We start from the raw sequence: 20,503 nt of genomic DNA, 5'->3' as shown, positions 1-20,503 counted from the left end.
ATGTATGTATGTATAGCTATGCGGGACAAATCATACAGTCAGATTGAATCAGCACCAAAGTTTAAGTAAAGTAAAATGTAATAATAATGTATCTATCGACACACTACCGATATTTATAACCCGAAAAAAAAACAACCTTTTCATTGGTATCGATTCAGGATTACGATGTGCAGCTTTCGCACATCTCTATGTCGAACTGATATTGACATGTGACAGTGACAAATATTAGTTGTGTTGTTGGAGTTGAATAGGACTTTAGTTGGACATTAACTGCTATGGGCTTACAGACATAGAAGGGAAAGGGACTTCCCTTTATAAATCTATGGTTGGGCTTTGGTTTGGCGTGGTGTACATAAGTATCACAGACCTTTTTAATGTGTGGATCTCGTGAAAAAAATGATCCTCTATTAATTTTTACCATTTTAGCGCCTTGTTAGCATCAGAACTCAGGACAGGCTGTACCATACAAATAACAACTAATTTGTGTGGCAAGTTGAAGCGCCACTGTGATCACTGCGATTGTCCCGAGGACTAAACTTCCAACGATAAAATAGCGACCGACACTAGTGGGCACAATAATATAATGACAGTGTGTAAATAAGTGGAGGTCAGTAGATCACAGTATCAACATAACATATCTCTTTTTGCATGTTACGAGCGTCGGTGGTCGAATCGTTAAGGTGCCGGTTAAAATGCGTGTGTCGATTAAAAGGCACAGGTTCTAAACCCACCCGGCCATGTACCGTACATTAATTTGAATACCAACCGATGTTATTACGGTGAGGGAAAACATCGTGAGGAAACCTGTAAACTTGCTTGCATGCGTTGCAATTACTTGAGCAGCCCTTTTTCATGGAACGTTGACAAGGCATGTAGGTACATTGTGCTTTCATCTCTTTCTGTCATTTCGAATAACCTTGGAATAACATAATGACATAGAAAGGTATTATTTATTACTAATGTGGCTAAATTGGGATGGTTGTTGCATAAAAGGAGGTACAGTGCCCAGAACAAAATTGAAGTCAAATTCTAAGGTCTACTTATTTGCCGGGTGATTTAAATAAACAAATAAAATATTTTTAAGTCATTTATTTACATTAAATGATTTTATTCCTTCCGTGATAAGGATATTTTTGCAATAATTAGAGAAAGAATACCTAGAAGCGCACTGCCTCCACATGCGTATGTTAGCACTCCCCTGTAATATTGCGGACAGTCTAGTGTGTTGTCACATTTACTGAAAAGAAAAAATAAATTTTCTAATGAGGATCTATAGGTTTACTTTTGAAGCGTTTGTTTTGCCGTTTCATAATAGAAACGAATCTAAAATGGCTGCCAAAATCATGATTGCACACTATTGCCGTCTTAACTAACACAAGGCGTTAACTACTGTATGAAAAAAAACACATCTTTTAAAAATCACTTATAAAGAACTACCTAGTCCAGTGGCGTCCTTTTGATAGAACGCATTGGTTCGCATGACTGCGATCTTGTGGAAAACTACTACTACTGTCTATTTTACTCACTAATTCTCTATGGCAACAACCGCGATTCCTGTGACGAGTTTGTCGGCAAACGTGACGATAGAGTAAATTGCTGCACTTTGGTGAGAATGAGGTCCTATCAGATCAGCCGTCACGCAGAGGCTGGAAACAAGGGTTATGGAACTGCCGGCACCTGAAATTGGATTAAGATTAATCCTTCTTTAAAGGGTGATAACTGAAAATCAGCCTTTTTGTACTCTTTCAGTGCAAAATGATCTCTGAAGTTATGATCCTTTCGACTTGCTACAGCACATCTGTGTTAGTTTAAACTTTCAATCTTTACTTTATAAGTAAGAAGTTAACTTTACCTATACTTTTGCAAAACATACCTATCAAAGTTGCAACTAAATAAATTTGCGCTATATTTGCTTCAGGGTCGATAGCTAACGCAATCCACAAACAACTGATCAAACTTAATGTACTCCCTATGAGATACACCACCTGAAATTTAACGATGTATATATTATATACTGAATACTGAATATATGAAATAGTAATAAAATAAATATACTAAGTACTGAATAAACCGTTCCCGAATATTTCTATGGTACCTAACGTACCTACCTACTCCTACTCATTAAATGTAATGCGAAAACATAAATTTATCTAACAACGTAAGTAGGTATAGTTTTTTTTTACTTTGTAACCCTTTTATAAGGAAAAATAAAAATAAACTTGTTGCATAACATATTGATATCCTAATAGTCAAAATATAATTCAGTTTCCTTCTTAAGATTCGGTTAATTCAAGTTCAGCATTTTCTCTTTAAAGGAATATTTTTCCTGCTAGTAGGTACCTACTTTTAACTTTAACAATTTACGTTCAAAAACAGTACGTTTTCGGAAAATCGTGATTAGGATCTGAAACGTACCTGATGGCCATATATATTTATCTTGCTCTTCAAAAGAAGAGAAAAGAAGAAAGAAGATATGTACAGAACGAGCGGAACACTAGCTACCAGTTCTGATCCAGCACTGGGATTGACGGATAGTCGCTCCTCAAGGAACAGCGGCACATAAACTAAACTTAGAGCCCAGTATAATCTAGAAAATACGTATCTGAAATAAAAAAAAAACTATATAAATAATATCAGGAAATTTTTAATATTATGACTACTAGTTACTAAATTCAGTGGAAATGAGAGCGTTAAGGAACAGCGTGATAAGGGAATATTGTGATGTGATGGAAGATGTAGTTACAGGAATAGAAAAGGGTATGTTAAGATGGTTTGATCATGTGGAGAGGATGTATAAAAGCAGTTTGACTAAGCAGATATGTAAGGAGTGTGTGGAGGGAAAGGTCGGAGTGGGAAGGCCTAGACGAACGTATCTTGATCAAATTAAGGACGTCCTGGTAAAGTGTCAGGTCAAGAGTTGAGCTTGCATGAAGAGAGTTATGAATGTGGATGAAGCGAAGGAAGTATGCAGAGATCGTGGCAGATGGAAAGATGTAGTCTCTGCCTACCCCTCCGGGAATGAGGCGTGATTTTATGTATGTATGTAGATCGTAGTCTCTGCCCACCCCTCTGGAAAATAGGCGTGATATCCATATTTTAATCGATAAATAGTATTAAACTTAGAAATATTTTTTTTTAATATGACGGTACTTACAACAGACTTGTTTGGTACAGTAAAGGCATTTTTAGAAAATGCATTATTTTTGACTGCGTGATGACTATAGGCTCAGCACCATCCTCAGGAAGAAGAGACGTGGTGGTACCATTGTTAACTGTTTGTCCGTTTGTTTTGGCGTTTTTTAACCTTATTTTGAAAATTATATGAAAAAGAGAATAGGAAGCTATTCCTATACTAGAGATTATCATTGACACGTCCTGAAATAAAAAATATATATGTTAATCCCATTATGCCTATGTCGAAAATAAAAGTTACTATTAGAAAATCATAAGGATAAGGTAAAGTAGTTATTTTTTACCCGAAATTTATAGTCGTCTGCTGGCGTAATGAATGTACTGTAGTTTGTTGTTCGTAGCACTATCCATGTTACAAGATATACCATCAAACTGGATGTCACTGAAGCCATATATCTATAACAATAAAATTACAAAGCTCTGTTAAAATTAATAAGTTTCTAGAACCTACGTTTGACAGACACACGTCCAAGTAATCTAAAAAGGCTATTACTTTTTTCTTTTAAGTTAGGGAATCCAAGCTAAGCCTTTGATACCTAGCCCAATAAAATTTTAAATAGAGTTTTATAAATCTGATTGGATCTAACCTTATAGAAGTCAATTCCGACCTAACGTGTAGGTTATCAGATATGGTCGGGATCATGGCCAGATGGGAAATCTGGACAATGGCCCATCCTATCTGGAAGACCACGATGAGGATAGCGTAGTATGTGGGCATCCACCACGCCAGGTAGCTAACCACTCCTGGCTGGCAACCCCAGCATCTTATGAAGAGTAGTGGGAAAGTGCAAGTCACTAAAATACATCCTGAAACAAGTAGGAAATATATAATTATACATAGATAATTTAAAATATTTAATGAAGCGAAATAATAAAGAAGTCTGGGATCGAAGCCGGTAGAAAGATGTAGTCTTAGTCTACCTCTCCGAGAAAGCGGCATTATTTTTATGTATGTGAAATTATTTAGCTATTTGTTATATTTTAACAGCGAACCCCAGGCCGCGAAACATTGTGGTAGGGGGTGCAACTGCATACGCAATGAGAGAGAGAATATTTTATCAGTCGAGTGTCGAACTGCTAAGGGATTTTATAAAATTTCGTAATGCACGACACGTGGACTTTATTCCATTTGGAATTCTGCGTCGGTTTGTTTAGACTATATTAAGTCTTAATACATAAAATATGTATGTACCTATATGTAAAATAGAACTATCTAAACATAAACCGTCTTACCAGTCAAATGCCATTTCTTCTTGGTGCCGTACCTGTCAGCCAGGATGCCTACCACTGGAGTTGCAAGAGCATCTATCACTTGCCCTGAAATTAATATAAGTATGGGTACGAGTAATTTACTATTTTCTTGGGGCAAAGCCAAGGACCACGATACTTAAGTGAGTTCATGTTCATGTTTTTACACGACGCAAAGTCACGTCTGACCTGCGTAATGTATCAATGAAGCCGGCAAACTTAATCCAAAGCCCTAAAAAAACTAACATCCAGTTGCCAAATACAAAAAATATGCTAGTATCCTCCAAATGTTTTCTCTCGCCGTAAGAGCATCGGTTACCATTCAAACTAATGAATGTGACTCGGTAGAGACAATATAATACTTGGTAAGGTGGTGGCAAGCTAGCGAGTATGGTTAATTGCTAAAAGCATTAATATATAAATTAAAACGTGTTATTAAATTTTTTATCATGTACCTAAAAGAAGCATGGCACCGGCGACAGCAGCCCTCATCTCCAGAACGGCTTGGAAAAACAGCATCATGTAGGAGAACCACATGGCGGCACACAGGTCGTTGTAAACGTGACCTAAGCCGTACACGATATTCTGGTTCAGCCGGCACCATCTTCTGGGCCTGAAATTACAGGAAATTCAACTTATTAAAGCTTACTTACTTACTTACTTAATGTATGTGTATCTTCTTCCTCCTGGATTAAATCCCGGTTATATCCTCACCTCTTTAGAGAGGAGAGTGCTATGCCTTTGTAATGTAATACATTGTGGATACACATGACAACAATGTGTACAATCCATGAAGCATAGTGGTGGAGGGTGCAACCCAAAACATGCAAAGATGAGAGGGAGAGCATAACAAAGTCAGTAGGGTTGACTTTTTGTTTAGCTGTTTGCAAGCTCTAAAACAAAATTCGAAAGTCAGTCAATTTTTATCATAGACAAAATACGAAAAATTTCGTTCCCATTGCGGTAAACCTATCAACAACAAATTTGAATTACCTATAAGTCAAGTAACTCACGCAAATCGTATAGTATTAAGGTAATACCTTTAAATTAATTTGGCAATAGAAACCCTTAAGGATCAATAGATTAAGCTGCTCTTTTATTCATGTTTCGAACATAATTATATCTTTGGTTGTATGTCTCTCTACTTTTATGGAAATTTCACAAAAAACTTTAACACAGTTTGTTAGGTACTCAGTAATTTTCAAAGCACTAAGACCACATCACCTTAACCACACTTCTGGATTGATGTCGTTTTCCACTGGCACTGCTTTCTCATTAGCATCCGTTGATCCGTATCTAGTAGTCATTATTTAAAAAAAAAAATTTTACCAAAATTGTAAAAAAAATTACGGACACATTTCCTAACTTAAGCAACTGTTATTTCACTGGTTCCATTATTCAGGAACCCTTATACGCGTCCGGCATGAAAGTGGAAGAGCCGACGTATGGCATCGGATTAAGAACTATCTGCGTGTCTGTGCTAGGAAATTGAAGCCTATTACATGCTGTTAGGCATAGTATTTCTGCTGCTTGACATGTAGCAAGATCAAGTAATCGACGTCCATATCAATTCATTGTCGACGTTCTTTGACCCGTATTCGTCAATAAAGTAGTCATGAAGATAATCGCATCTACGGATGAATGAATATTAAATACAATCAACTTTATGTTTATTTTTATTTCCTCTATATTATAAAATCCTACTTACTATTATAAAGGCGAAAGTTTGTATGGATGTTTGTTACTCTTTCACGCAAAAACTACTGAACCGATTACCATGAAATTTGGTATGTAGGTAGCCGAAGACCCAGAATAACACATAGGCTACTTTTTATCCCAGAGTTCCCGCGGGATTGATAGGGTTTCCATGCGGACGAAGTCGCGGGCGGCCTCTACTTATAAAATAAAAGTGTGTAAATTCTTGACGTACGGCCGTGACTATGGATACCAAGGTATTGCTAAAAAGTTATAGATATTTAATAACGAAGACAGCTAAAAAAAGATTTTAATGAAATCCTATTGAAGCGGTGTCGGCGAAAACTGGTATTTACAGAAAAATAAAAAATATGTTTTTTATTTATATCGAAACTTGAAACCGGAGCGAAATTTGTAAATAGTTCCATTTTTTAAATGAAATATAAGAACTGATTAAGGGTGAAAAGTCCTATTTATGGTTCATTTAATGCAACGTGTTTGACGGTCGATGCCCTACTATTGTTATACGAGTTGGTCGGCGCGGCGGCGGCTTCCGCACATATTGGGTTACCTACCTTCTACCCGCAAAGCGGTTCACGCTCCGCTGAACCAGGTGACAAGTAGTTCGACTATCAAGAATTTAGTATTACATTTATGCCGATTTAATATCTACAATATATAGAAATTGGAGAACCTTCGCATCACTTCATACAAATATAAACGGAAAATACTGTAGTTTTTTCTTGTTCATAATATCTTAAGCTATCACTCCAAACTAAATTGACATTTTGATATCACCGAAACAGTTTTACAGATTCTTTGATCTAAACTGAAGAGAAAATCATAACCGATGTAATAAAATTAACCTGAACAATCGAACTTCTTATTAGCAAGTTTAATTCGGAATAACCCTAGTAGTATTTTGTTAATAAACTTTCATTAGAATAACACAAAGGCTACCTAACTCACACACGAGTAAAACCACATTCGGGCGATATATTTTGTTGTTTATCTACGAGTTCGTTTGTAAGGTCAAAAAGGACACAATAAAAACATTGTACTTAGCTCTCTTATTTGCCAATAAAGATAGTCCATAAAGCTCACTTTGTTTGTAAAACATCTACAAACTAGTTTGTTTGCAGTTTGCAGAATCAAATATCAATGAAGTAAGTTATTGAACTTGTATAATGGGTCTTCATCTAGTCGCTATGGTTGATTTAGTTTTGTAATTTCAAATGTGCGTAGTCTAAAGACTATGTAGGGACCTTTTACTTTGATATAGAAGACAATTGAAAATACTTAAGTGTCAATAAAGAAGACAATTATTATGAGTTGAACCAATCAAAAGATTAAGTTGATCACTCGGATACAGAAAGAGGTGAAAAAAAGATGTTAGTTTTAATAAGATTTTTTTTTTACATTTCGTAATGCTACGAGCCTACGACAAAAATGTTTGCAGTGCTACGAGTTTGTCTATGAAGTGTAACTTGTAGCGCCATCTCTGTCCATTTTGTAGTACCACTTACGATCGTAGCCATAGCATGCAGAATTAAAACTCGTCGGTAACTCGTACCTTGTACAGATGTTGTAACTTGGGATGTTTCATTATACCGATAGAGGGATCTATTGGTAAGAAATCAATCAATCAATTTACATACATATAATCACGTCTTCATCCCTTATGGGGTAGACAAAGCCAACTGTCTCGAAGAGATTGAAATATTCAGCCATACGAGTATGGCTTAATAATAGGATTGAAATTCAAATATTGATAGGTTGCTAGCCTATCGCCTAAAAACACCACTTTATTTTAGTTTAAAATGTTTAGTAATTTTACCGTTACTGTATAAGATCTCTACAAATATCGGATCGGACATGTAGTGAAGAGTGTAAGTAATCTGTTTACTTCGGGATGTTATTGATATCAACACTTAAATGGTAAGTAATTGTAAATTTGCTATAAATCATTAGATGGAATGGTAACTCACCAACTCGTCAAATTGAATTGAACTCTATCTGTCTCTTGTTCGAAATACTCCTATTAAAAATAGGTGATCACAATCCGTCACAACCGATTGCGCAACGACGCGCGCCCAATGAACGAACTACCCTTTTGGTGTAAAATAATGATAGTGTAGAATCAACCTACAGGAAGTAGTATCTACTGGTATTATAAGTAAGTTATAAAATAAATATAATAACTTTTAACATGCGAAAGTTGAAAAGGATATGTCTCTTTTTACTCTCTTTCATGTAAAATCAATTAGACGGATTTTGCAGAAATTTAGTAATTCTACCTATGTATGTAGGTAGAATTGTGATCTGTTCTGTTCCATGTTTCCGTTCTGACGACGCGTTCATCGCGCGATATAAACATAGTGCGTGCCAGCTGCTCCGCTTTTCGTACAGATTGTGAAAGTCAATCAAAGGATAGGCAAATAAATTAGGAATTCTTCTTTTAGGGGATGCGCTAGTAACCTGTCACTATCTATTTGAATCTCAATTCTATTTTTATTGCGCGATAAGGAGCCGGGTGCCAAAAGGTAAACCATACAGCTAAACGTGGCCGTGGCCGTCGTCTTTTGCAGACTGTTGGCGTTGGTGTAAGTACCTCGGACTGCTCTCCAGAGTGGTGAGTATGTTATCGAGTCTAAGTCAGGAGGATGATGCTGCAATGACAGATAGTCGTACATAGGTTATAATATATATTTGCACATACTTTATTTTATGGCTTTGATTTATTTCACCAGCCGGTGCTAGCTCGTGGTCTACTGCAGTCACGATAATTAAATCCAACATTAATTGATATAGCGACACTAATGGTATTCGTAATTTATTATGCATTTACTTGCTTATTTTGGACACAGCTTACCTATGTGTTAAAAATACAAAGTTTATGAATAGAACTATTAACTTTTTTATATAAATCATCAAACATAGTATAAATCTTAAATAGACCTATATCAATGTCTTTCGTGTTAATATTTCAATGAACCCAATTTATAAATTAACCAATTAGTTAATAAAATTCGGTCCACAGGCAAATGCAGTCAAGGTTAAATTAAGAAACATATTATTAAAAAGTCGGTGAATTGGTGACTGTATGCTAAAGGTCAAAAAGAGAGCGGCATCAAACTGCATAACTGGTTTCTGAAAGGTTCGTGTAGTTGTCTCTTGGGTGTTATACGAGTACGTGGGCAGATATAGGAGCTCTTTAGGTAATGTTATAGATTTGACACTGTCTGACATGCTATTAGGCAGAAATCGTGAATCGCGACTCGTAAATGTAAACATATCACGCCCACGTAAATGAGTATCAGCGTCTGTTCTGTTCGATGTTGTATAAACGTTGAATAAGTAGATCTACTATCTCTCGTTGATACATATTCCTCTTAGCTTATTCCTAAAGGTATTCCCTTAAAGCTTAATATCCGCGAAAGAAAGGTAAGTGATAGTTTGCGTGCAGTTACTGAATTTAGCGAAGTTTTTACTGCCATAGGTATAGGCGTACATTTCTCGGGCTTTTTTGCGTACTTCGATTATACATATTTTAGAACCACATACTAGTAAACTATCATGTAATATAATGATGTAAAGCAAATATGTATACGGGTTCGGTGAATTTAAGGTAAATAAATGAATGGACCCACCCACCTTACCGGTTTCCGTGCACACACACCACCTACATACCTACTTATTTACGAGTATCGGTCTGGTATTGTCGAGACCAAGACTGACTGCTGGCAACTTGTTACCCTCGAACAGATAGCTCGATACACACGACATTTTGTTTGTACGATAAACAATAAATTAGGGATTTATTATTTTAATCTTTACGCTGAACGATATTATTTAATTTTGAATAAATAAAATTTAAAATTGTCCTGAATGAAAATCAGTTAATTTTTATTTAAATTGATCTATAAAATTTCTTATAAAAGGTATATCCATACTTATATTATAAATGCGGATGTGAGTTTGTTTTTGTAACGTCTTTACAGGTAAACCACTGAACCGATTTGCACGGAGAGTGACATACCTATCATCCCGGTAAAAGTACGGTTCTCGTCGGGTTAATGAAAAACCTATATTCTTTTGTAGATGGCACTAAATTCGCGCAGACGAAATTGTTTACTATTCTAATAAGGTAATTAAGTTAAAAACTTTACACGTTTTTAAACCAAGGTAGTCACTTATAATATTTCGTTTTGCCTAAAGCCTATACAGATGACATGAACAGCAAATTAACAATGTCTATAAACATAGTTTAATTGCTCTTGTGCCTTGACAAATCTTGTTTCATGTGTTTATTGTTTGTTTAAGTAAACGTAGGTGGACATACAAAATTATAATGTCTGACATTACTATGTATTTAGGTTCATTGTATGAATTATTTATGATATAATATAAATTATGTCCCAAGTTGGAAGTTAACAATTATAATAGGTAGGTGCCTCACATGAACTAATAGAAAATAAGGCACGTTTATCTGTAAGTTTCTAAGCGTTTACACGAAACTTTCTTTCTTTTAATAAAAGGTTTGATTGGAATCGCACTTTCTTACATATTATCGCTGCCCTGTATGATGGGTTCTTGTCTGTATACAAAATTTAGTTCTAAATATTCCAGTTCCAATCCTACATTTATATTTTTATTATATATTTGTTTAAAATTACAGGTCGATATAATTTTAGTATAATACACTTAATAAGTTTATTCTATCATAGTTCATTAAAGGAACTAGAACTATGATAGAATAACCTTTAGCAGATAAAGCAGTAGGCTCGTATAAAAACCAATAATTAACCTCATCAAATCATCTAGGTAATCTAGGTAACTCTACTCGTACCTTTAGAGTTTTACCGCTGAGGATGTCTCATAAAGAGTCCTATGTGTAAGGAAGACTGAGAATATATTCATCAGACGACATAAATATCTGTAATACAAAATAACGTACTTATTTACATTTCAGAAGCTATTTTCGGATTTTAACCATTTTAATTTAACCATTCTCGATGGCAGAAAATAAACTGAAAAGTAAAGTTCTCAAATGGTATGACAAAATAATCTTATTTACGAAGTTGCTCCCGAGTTTTAATAGGGGTTATTTCATTCGGTACTAGAAGCCGCGCCCAATACAACGTAGCGATCTAATTTTGCTACATGAGCTCGAGATTACCATGGATCACATCTTAGGTACCTATATGTTGGTATGGAACTGCACAATCACATGTTCAATTTGGAGAAGATTAGTATGCATCTAGTCTACTTTTTAATCAAGGCTACATGAACGTAAACCAACTAACAATAGTTCCTTATTTATCATCAATATCTTATTATCCATAAATAGTAACCGAAATGATTTCAATTATATTTTAAATCGTAAAGTTAATAAGATTTAGCTATTTATTTTATACGTATTCAACTGCATGACCTTATACCAATAATTCACTTTGGGAACTTTTGAAACATTATTCTACTTTTACTAGCCTATTAAATCTATCCTGAAACCCATACATCTCATTATCTTATATTAATAAAATTTTGGCAAATATGACTTACTATATACCTACCTACAGGACTAAACTAAATTCAACAACGCGAAATAAACACCGTTCTATTCTAATAAGCAGAGAGTTAATTGCGCCCATATCTGTAATTTTGAGACAGTTTTCTTGAAATATCTAGTGACTATACGGAGCTATATTTTTAGGACGAGGTAAGTGCTCTTGATAAATAAATAATAAACCTAGCCAGGTCTGGAGGCACGTGTCTGGGCATACAGAAGGCGTCATTACAGAGGCGCTGCTAGTCGGGGCTGATAACAATTTGATTAGGCATTATGCGCCCCCCAACATCCCCGTTTTAAGGTAATCTCACCTAATGATAACACCTTCCATTCACTAAAATTACCTCACTTAATCATATAGCAAATTAGTGTTGAGATATGGTAGTAATTCATTATGTAGGTACTATTATAATTAAATTTACAAGAATTTAAATATAAAACCGTAAACCGGTGTAGTTTATAATATTTTCTCAAATTTCCCTTGGAAATTTAAAACGGCATTTTGTGTGAACTAAGTTATAGTAAAGTTACTGTAAGATCTGTATCTGATCTGTAAGAAAAAAAAATAATAATCCGGGGAGGTAAGCCTCGAAGAAGTATGTATAATCATCGCTCCCGCTACAATTTAATACAAAAAGTAGTCCCTGGATCAAATGTATATTTTTAGTTTGGCCTAATTTAGATCTATAAACCCGTTTAAGAACACAATAATACAAACATTAAGGTATTTTAACTGTTAGGAGAGAAACATCTGTCGTATATAATTGGGTCATGATGTTTAAGTGGAGAGCGTTTCGTACTTGAGGATCGTAAGTATCTTCAGAATTACCTAGAAACATAGTAAAAAGATAGGAATTCATGCTAAGATCCGCCAATAGGAACTAGCTCTTAAGAAAATGAGATAATGAGTAAAAGTAATTATAATTTTTAGGTAAAAACGCTTATGAGATAATTGTATCTAATTTGGAACCACACCATGTTTTATACATAGCTTCATTAAAGTAGCTACCTAGTCTTTAGCGGATCTAGACTTAAGTACAATCGTTTTTCAGTAAAATGTAAAACTATCTATGTATCTGGCTTTTGAATAATACTTAGGATTCTAAACCCGACTCCTCTCCATCGGCCAGTAGGCTCACCTCACCCCGTGCATATCTAAACACCACAATTACCTATTGTGTTACCGCGAGTTACGAACAAAGGTTAACAGGATAACACTATTGTTTTGAGTTTGCAAACTAATAAATGTTTGGCTAAGTCCTAATTAGATTTTCTGGGGAGATCCGATTAGGAAACTAGGTATAGTGGCCGGTATGCTTTCGGATAGTTAAATTAAATGTGTTTCTAATAACGGCGAGTTAGTTATCAAATTCGATTTGATTAATAGGATTTAACATCATGTTCGCTTGTATCTTGATTATTATACCTACCTACTAGGTAACTTATGTAAGACTTTCATGATAAAATCATTTAAAATTAATAGTAACGTATGTGACGACATATCCCATAAATATGCTATTACGCAATTCACACAAACAGATACAATTTAATTGCTAATGTCATAGAACTCCCATCCATAACAACAAATTAGGGGGACGCGATGTCGTGTAACGTTATAATTTAAAGTTTCTCTCTCTCATGTTTCACTTGCGTCAGGAAATTTGAAAATTTAATCAACATCTGAAACTTGTAATGCGCGCGGTGGATCCCACGACGGGTCATGCACGCTATGTGCCAAGCCATTCCGGGAAACCTATACAAACTTCGACGAAGGTACCATTCGTCACGGACGGTGCGGAATTTCCCTCGTTTTTCATTCAGGACTGGTTACCGCAGAACTATTCCTGTTTCTAAGCATATCCTTGTAATTGAATAAGCTGTGTCTGTCACATCAGTCAAGTGCGAACTTACATCACTTAATTAAGTTATGCTATGCAAATAGATAGAAAAAGGGCTTCTGACTATGCGGTTATTAGTAAAGTCGCCCACGTATACCATTTTCATACCAGTGAAGTTATAAAAAAAAAGAGCTAGAATTAAAGATATTTCAACATTGTTGATGATTGCTATTTGTGTTAGCTAATTTGGATGCCAGTACCATCCTCCAAAGTTATACAAGTTTGAAGGTACTCGTCTTGTTCTCAGGTAAGTATTAAATTAAATAGAAGCGGGAACTGTTTAGAACGTGGGTGGGAAAATGATTAATTTAAATGGTGGGTTTACGATCATGTTTTGAAAGTACGAATATACTAACAGAACATTGTAAATATTTAATAAGCAGGTTCTTCAGATTGGTCAGCGAATTGCAGTTTTACGACTAGATATTATTGAACTGTATATCAGAATGATCATGCAAATTATTAACTAATCGCAGATATTAAATGTGGCACTTAGCATCACCACTAGTTTAATTATAAAACCTTTATATAATTAATTTTGACAAGCTAGTTAGCCTGGTATGTAAAGATTCGTCGATTCAGTAATGGAGGCTATCTCTCATATACATATGTACGAGTAATATATCGAAAGAGAAATATCTTGACAGCTCCATCACATTCAGTATTCAGGGCGCGTTGGACAATATCATGGTAATGCGTTATCTCTTAGACCCGAGTGATACAGACAGGTTTCAAATACAAAAGGTCCCAGTGACAAAAACATATACATATAAGTTAAATATTTTCTTTATTGTTTTTAAAGTAAGGGTGACATGTAGTACTGGTATGATATAAGACGTAAAATGCGCCCAATTTATGTTAAGTTGTTAAGTTTTCTTTAACTTGTTTCCCTGTAAATATTTAAACAAAATTTAGTCAAAATTCAACAAATTATTTCTATTTTTTCACTTTTCTTGACATCAAGCTATGTCCACGGCCTGTGTAGTTCGAGTCTGGTTGGTTTGAGGTTTTATTTATGATGTATTGATGTTACACGCGACGGCAATGGCTAACGAGTTTACAACTAAACTAGTTTCCTGCGAACTTTCAACAAAAATAAATTGCCGCTGTTGCTCTACGACTTCCAAGTACTTTTTTCAAACTGTTCAGCAAGAAATACAGTATATATGTACGTAAATAATACGTTTATTCGAAAATGTCGGTATCAAGAGAAAATTTATTTTTGAATATTATAAGGGCACAATGACGACGTAGGTAGATAAAGTAGAATCGAACAACTTCAACTCTGACAGAGTGGAGGTATAAGCGTGGTAAGCTAATACTGTAAAGAATATTACAATTACACTTTGTTAGAACCAATGCCTGAAACATACAATATGATATCGCCTGCGACTTGCAATAAATGAATCTAAATCATTGTCCGTTAAGTACAAGATTGAATGGCCACGCTTAGCTTTAAGTCTCAATGATGTAATTCAGACTCAAATAGTAAAATTCTTGAAAATGCAATCAAAAATGCACTGTGACAAGGGAGAGGTAATAATGTTGGCTAAGGAACGATAAAGCAAAGACAAGTTCAAATTAGTTTAATCTAAAACAGGAACGATAGCTCTCCAGAAAATTGAGATCATTGCCACATGCTGATTTAGATTCAAAATAAAAAGAAAACATCTTTTATATGCTATAACAGTTAACAATAACACAGGAACTGTTATTGTTAACAGTATTTGTTTATATTACCGGCTCAGCTTCCAACTGCTTAGCATTATTCCCGCGACGCGTTTCCCAGGTCGTTAACGTCGATTGTAAAATAAATTTCATATCAATATATCTAATCTCGACACTTTGCCTCAAGGAGCCCGCTTCAAATCCAGTTTTTCTAGCACTCGGGAATGCAGTTGAACACACCTGCCGCGCCAGTATCTACCTTGAAATAAATTCTAATTGGTAATTATAATAATAGAAACCAAGTTATAAACTTGATGTATATTACACTGAAAATATTGTTTTCTTAGGCGAGTGCATACAATTTGACCATCTAATGATTGCGGCCATAAAAATCAACTGTTTCTTGGAACCTATTCAATTTAATTAACTATGTTTTTTCGTTATCTTCTACATTTGAAACTATGTAAGATTTTTTTTAGGAAGGTATGTGGTTATAAAGTGATTCTTTAATCAATATTTTATTCTAACCAAAATGTATATGCTTCCTCTGCACGATATTTAAATCTTTATTAAATGAAACTCAGAAAATAACACTGAATAAATTGTTCCATTGAATTACAGATATCGTGCGTTAAAGCTACTATTTTAGTCTGATGTCTATGTTATTAAAGAGGTCCATCAGAATTACCTGGCCAGCCTGTTCTAAATGTAATATCATTATGTAAAACAGCATGTTTTGGACATTGCCGTGATTAGGCCTGGAGCCGCTAATTTGCCATGCCTATTAACATTGCCGCCACATTTACATTATAAGCCAGACCTGCCTCATTGCATTTGCATCGTTTTTGACTCATTAGTAAAATGTGCTGTAAAGGACTATACCTCTAGGTGAAACAAATTGGGACCTTGTTGCCTAGATTAACTATAAAATATTTTGAGTTAGAGTAATGTTCATATATAGCTTAGAACATTAAATTATTTAATTAATATTTTATGTTTCAAGGAATTTTACTCCTCGAACTTCAGTGCGTCGGTGGTTGGTTAGTTAAGGTTACAACACAGCTCACAAAAGCGTGCCAATTCCAGTAGACACAGATTTGACCAAACACAAGTTACGACCGACTGAAATATGATAAACATCAACTTTGAACTAGAAACTGAGTAAGTACAAATAAATGCACTCAAAGAATATATCTTTTAATAAAAATTTTAACTAATTAGAATTAGTTTTAATTTTTTCTAATGAATTATAATGAAATACAGAACCTACAACTGAACATGGCCTCCAGTCTTTTCGAGATTGTGGGCTCTGTCTACCTTCTAAGAGATGATATTACTATTATGTAAAATATAAATTAAAGCATTGCATTTATAAAGGTACCTACTTAACTATTGCTTCTAGTTTGACAGCTTTAAAAAATAAACCGGTATTAAATAATATCATCTAATATCAATATTTAATACCCTTGCGGTCTATAATGAACAGCTCGACTTTTGCGGCAGGTCATTGACCTGAAGATAACTCGCAAATTCAGTGAAAGTAGTTTTTACAGGTGTCGTGCGTCGGGGCTATAATTCATACGGCCCGGGGACATTGTCGCACTTCTGACGTCGTTGTGTCGTGCCTAAATCACTGTGCTAACCCCGTTCCGAACTAGAACACGACAGACCAAAATGTAAAGCGCAAGTTGAATTTTAACAGCTTGTATTGCAATACATACATTCATATAATCACGTCTATATTCCTTGCGCGGTAGACAGAGCCAACAGTCCTGATAAGACTGATAGGCCACGTTCAGTTGTTCAGTTCAGTTTGACTTAATGATAGAATTGAGATTCAATAGTGACTAGGTTGCTAGCCTATCGCCTACAAGAAGAATCCCAAGTTTTTTTCATCAAGTTTATTGTATTGTGATATGAGAAATAAATAAAATTTACATCTCTTTACCCATCATAGAATTCCGAAAACGAAACTAAATAGCCTTTAGAAAATTTTGTAAAATACGGCCATTACAATATTTCAGTTTTTATTCGGACATTACCGATTGAAATAGGATATGAGATATTCTTTACTCTAAATGTAATTATTCCATATCGGTGCTTTTATAGTTGCATTTTTATCCTCCCCAGGGAGAAGCCAAGGTATTAGGAGTAAGTAGGTATATTGAAAAGAAGAAATATTTATATCGGCTTTTTCATCATGTGAATTCTGATTGATAGTTCCCACAATGAAGACTTGTTACCAAATGTGTTCAGATTAGTTTGTAATAGTGCTGTAGTTAGAAGTGTTTGAACTTACTCGAAGTTAATGTTTGTCTAGGTAGCGATATTACCTTGAAGGATGAAACTCTGATGAAGACGTTATAGCCTCGACCTTTTGCTTGTTAAAACTATTACGAATTTCATTAAAGCTAAACTTAATTTCCAAGGTGACTCTTCGTTTAAAATATAACTGATGCTGTAGTTTAGTCTCACATTATTATAGTTGTCCACTAGTATACTACTCTGTCAAGAAAGTAGCAGGAAAAGATCAATAATACACAAACTGTTTGTTATTCATCCAAATTTATTTTATCACCTTCAAAATATGCTCCTTTAGAAACGATACACTTACGCCAACGAATAATCCAATCATCAAAACATTTTTTAAACGCTGTTTCCGGAATTGAGGTCAGTTCTCGCCGCGAATTCTCTTTTATGTCTTCTACCGATTGAAAACGGATGCCACGAAGTGGTAATTTGAGTTTAGGAAAAAAAAAAGTCGGCTGGAGCCATATCTGGTGAATATGGTGGTTGCTCGATGGTATTTGTTGAGTGTTTGGTTAAAAATTCGTTCACAATGATGGCCTTGTGCGAAGGTGCATTATCATGGTGCAAAATCCAAGAATTTTCTTTCCACAAATCTGGCCTTTTTCGTCGGATTTGCTCTCTTAAACGCCGCATAACACTCAAATAATATTCCTTATTTACCGTTTGACCTTCCGGCAAGAATTCCGAGTGCACAACACCGCGATAGTCAAAGAAAACAGTATGTTGACTGTTTTCTTTGACTTTTGAACGACTTTGGCGTGGTTTTTTCGGTTTCGGTTCAGTTGGAAGGCGCCACTCCGAAGCTTGTTGACTAGTTTGCATGTCAAACTCGTAAACCCACGTCTCGTCACCAGTAACAATGCGTTTCATGAATGTTGGGTCGGAATTGACTCGTTCTAGCATGTCCTCAGCGACTCTCATGCGATTGAGTTTTTGAAAAAAATTCAGGTCTTTTGGGACTAGCCGAGCGGCAACATGTTTCATACCCAAATTATTAGTTAAAATGGTACGGATCGACTCGTGAGATACAGAAAGTTCGGTGGCTATCGCTCTCAAAGTTGAATGAGGATTTTCAGTCACTATTTCCTTCACTTTTGCGATGTTAACTTCAGTTGCAGACGTTGATGGCCTACCAGAGCGAGGCAAATCTTCCATCACATCTCGACCGCTTTTGAACGCTTTGTACCACTCATAAGCACGAGTTTTTGATAAAGTCGATTCACCGTAAGCCTTCTGTAACATTTTCAGTGACTCCGAACACGATATTCCATTGGCAATGCAAAATTTAAGACAAACTCTTTGTTCGATGTTTTTATCCATTATGAAATTAGCAATACACACTAGATATGTGAAAGCAAAAGCAAATAAATAGACTTGAATGGTTTTTCTGTATTTAATATGTGTGTAAAAATAATAAAATTGGTATAAAAATAATTGCCATATTTCAAAAGTTGATTCGCAATATATATTTTTTTTGATATGGCAACTTATTGTTGAAAACAGGAAACAGTAATGTGTTGATTTAATAAAATAATTATTGAGAAATATAATTGTATAACAAAATGAATATGTTAATTACATTAGAATAAATAAATAAATACTTTTAATTGGTATATAATGTAACATTACAGCAAATAATACATAGACAGAATTGTATTGACTTTAGTACGATGTTTTGGAAAAAGCGCGGCCATGATTACTTTTGGTTTTGGGTACTGTGACTGTACTGTATATGATTCAGTTTAATAAATAGTTTTAACGATACTCCTGTATTATTTTTGGTATAGTTTTCAATCAGAAGTGACAAGAAACTCAACGCATGCAAAATAGAGCCAAAGGCAGGCGTTCCTGACGTTTGTGTGAGTCATTTTGCCATTTTCTTTCCCGCGGATTGCGGTTGATGGATTGAACTGCTTGAACTTTTTTTTTTTGTTATCACTATAATGTGTACAAAATTAAATACAACATAACTGCAGGAGAATAAGAACTTACTTGCTGCGTTCTGTAAATATTGTCGTCGGCAAAGCTAATTCCTACAAAAGCTAACTATAGTTTAGCTGGTGCGTGTGTGATAAATAATACCTATCAGTGAAATTTTCTTTATGTGGTTTCTTAAATGGTTTACACCTATGATTTGGTGATGAAGTCGTGTGAATTTGTGACTTATCCGATTTAGACATTGACTGATTTTCTCAACTGTACACAGTGATTTTGTTTTCTTTTTTTTTATTTTGTTACTTAGTTACTTACATTTTATTTTTAGTATTTATAACACTGTAGTTTTATATTCAGGCAAATTAATATTGCGAAATAGCGAAATAGGTACTGACAAATTAATAAGATAAAAGGAATTAGGTACGTAGGTATCTACTTCTAATAATATTTTGATATTTTTACAGCTGTAGTTTTTTTTTTTAGCATTTGATTTTGTTATAAAATTAATATATTTAAAAGACGTATAAAAAGATAAACAAAACTATTTTAAGTTGATTCGAATCTATAGTTATGGGGTCTGAAAGGCGTTCACGATCGCGTAAGCGTCATGTACCGAAACATCGACGGCACCGCCGTAATTCAACTAGCTCTGATCGTAGTCTAGGGTCTGAAAGGCGTTCTCGAATTAATAAGCGAAATACGTCGAAGCGTCGACGCAGTTATTATTCGGATAGCTCTGATCGTTCTATTTCATCGCCAGTCAGAAACAGACATTACAAACAAGGCAAACGGTCCAAAGAACGGTCTAAGCATTGTAAAAAAAGTCGTAAGCATGAAATTTATAGTAGAAACAAGATGTCAAAATCCAGCACATCTATTCGCAATAGTAGTAGATCGGAGATATGTACCCCCCCGTTAGCAGAAGCGGAGAAATCAAACGCCATAACTTTAGAAAATGGAACTGGAACTGGAACTTCTGTTAATAATA

The 20,503-nt window shown here is 34.9% G+C and overlaps 1 protein-coding gene across 1 annotated transcript; it reads right to left on the bottom strand.

Moving 5' to 3' along the window:
* Positions 1 to 1,107: 1,107 nt before the first annotated feature.
* LOC106137795 (major facilitator superfamily domain-containing protein 12) lies at positions 1,108 to 5,864 on the bottom strand. The gene is made up of 10 exons (XM_013338704.2): positions 5,665 to 5,864; positions 4,896 to 5,053; positions 4,426 to 4,509; positions 3,780 to 3,999; positions 3,477 to 3,588; positions 3,155 to 3,375; positions 2,416 to 2,602; positions 1,874 to 1,985; positions 1,527 to 1,677; positions 1,108 to 1,237 (listed from the first exon to the last, which is right to left on the bottom strand). Exons 1-10 carry the CDS (start codon positions 5,745 to 5,747, stop codon positions 1,108 to 1,110), a joined length of 1,458 nt encoding a protein of 485 aa, XP_013194158.2. The 5' UTR covers positions 5,748 to 5,864.
* Positions 5,865 to 20,503: the final 14,639 nt, after the last annotated feature.

The sequence above is a fragment of the Amyelois transitella genome, chromosome 3 (genome assembly GCF_032362555.1).
Source record: "Amyelois transitella isolate CPQ chromosome 3, ilAmyTran1.1, whole genome shotgun sequence".
NCBI lineage: Eukaryota > Metazoa > Arthropoda > Insecta > Lepidoptera > Pyralidae > Amyelois > Amyelois transitella.
Note: the sequence above shows the minus strand (reverse complement) of the source record. Positions and strands in the feature narration are given on the sequence as shown.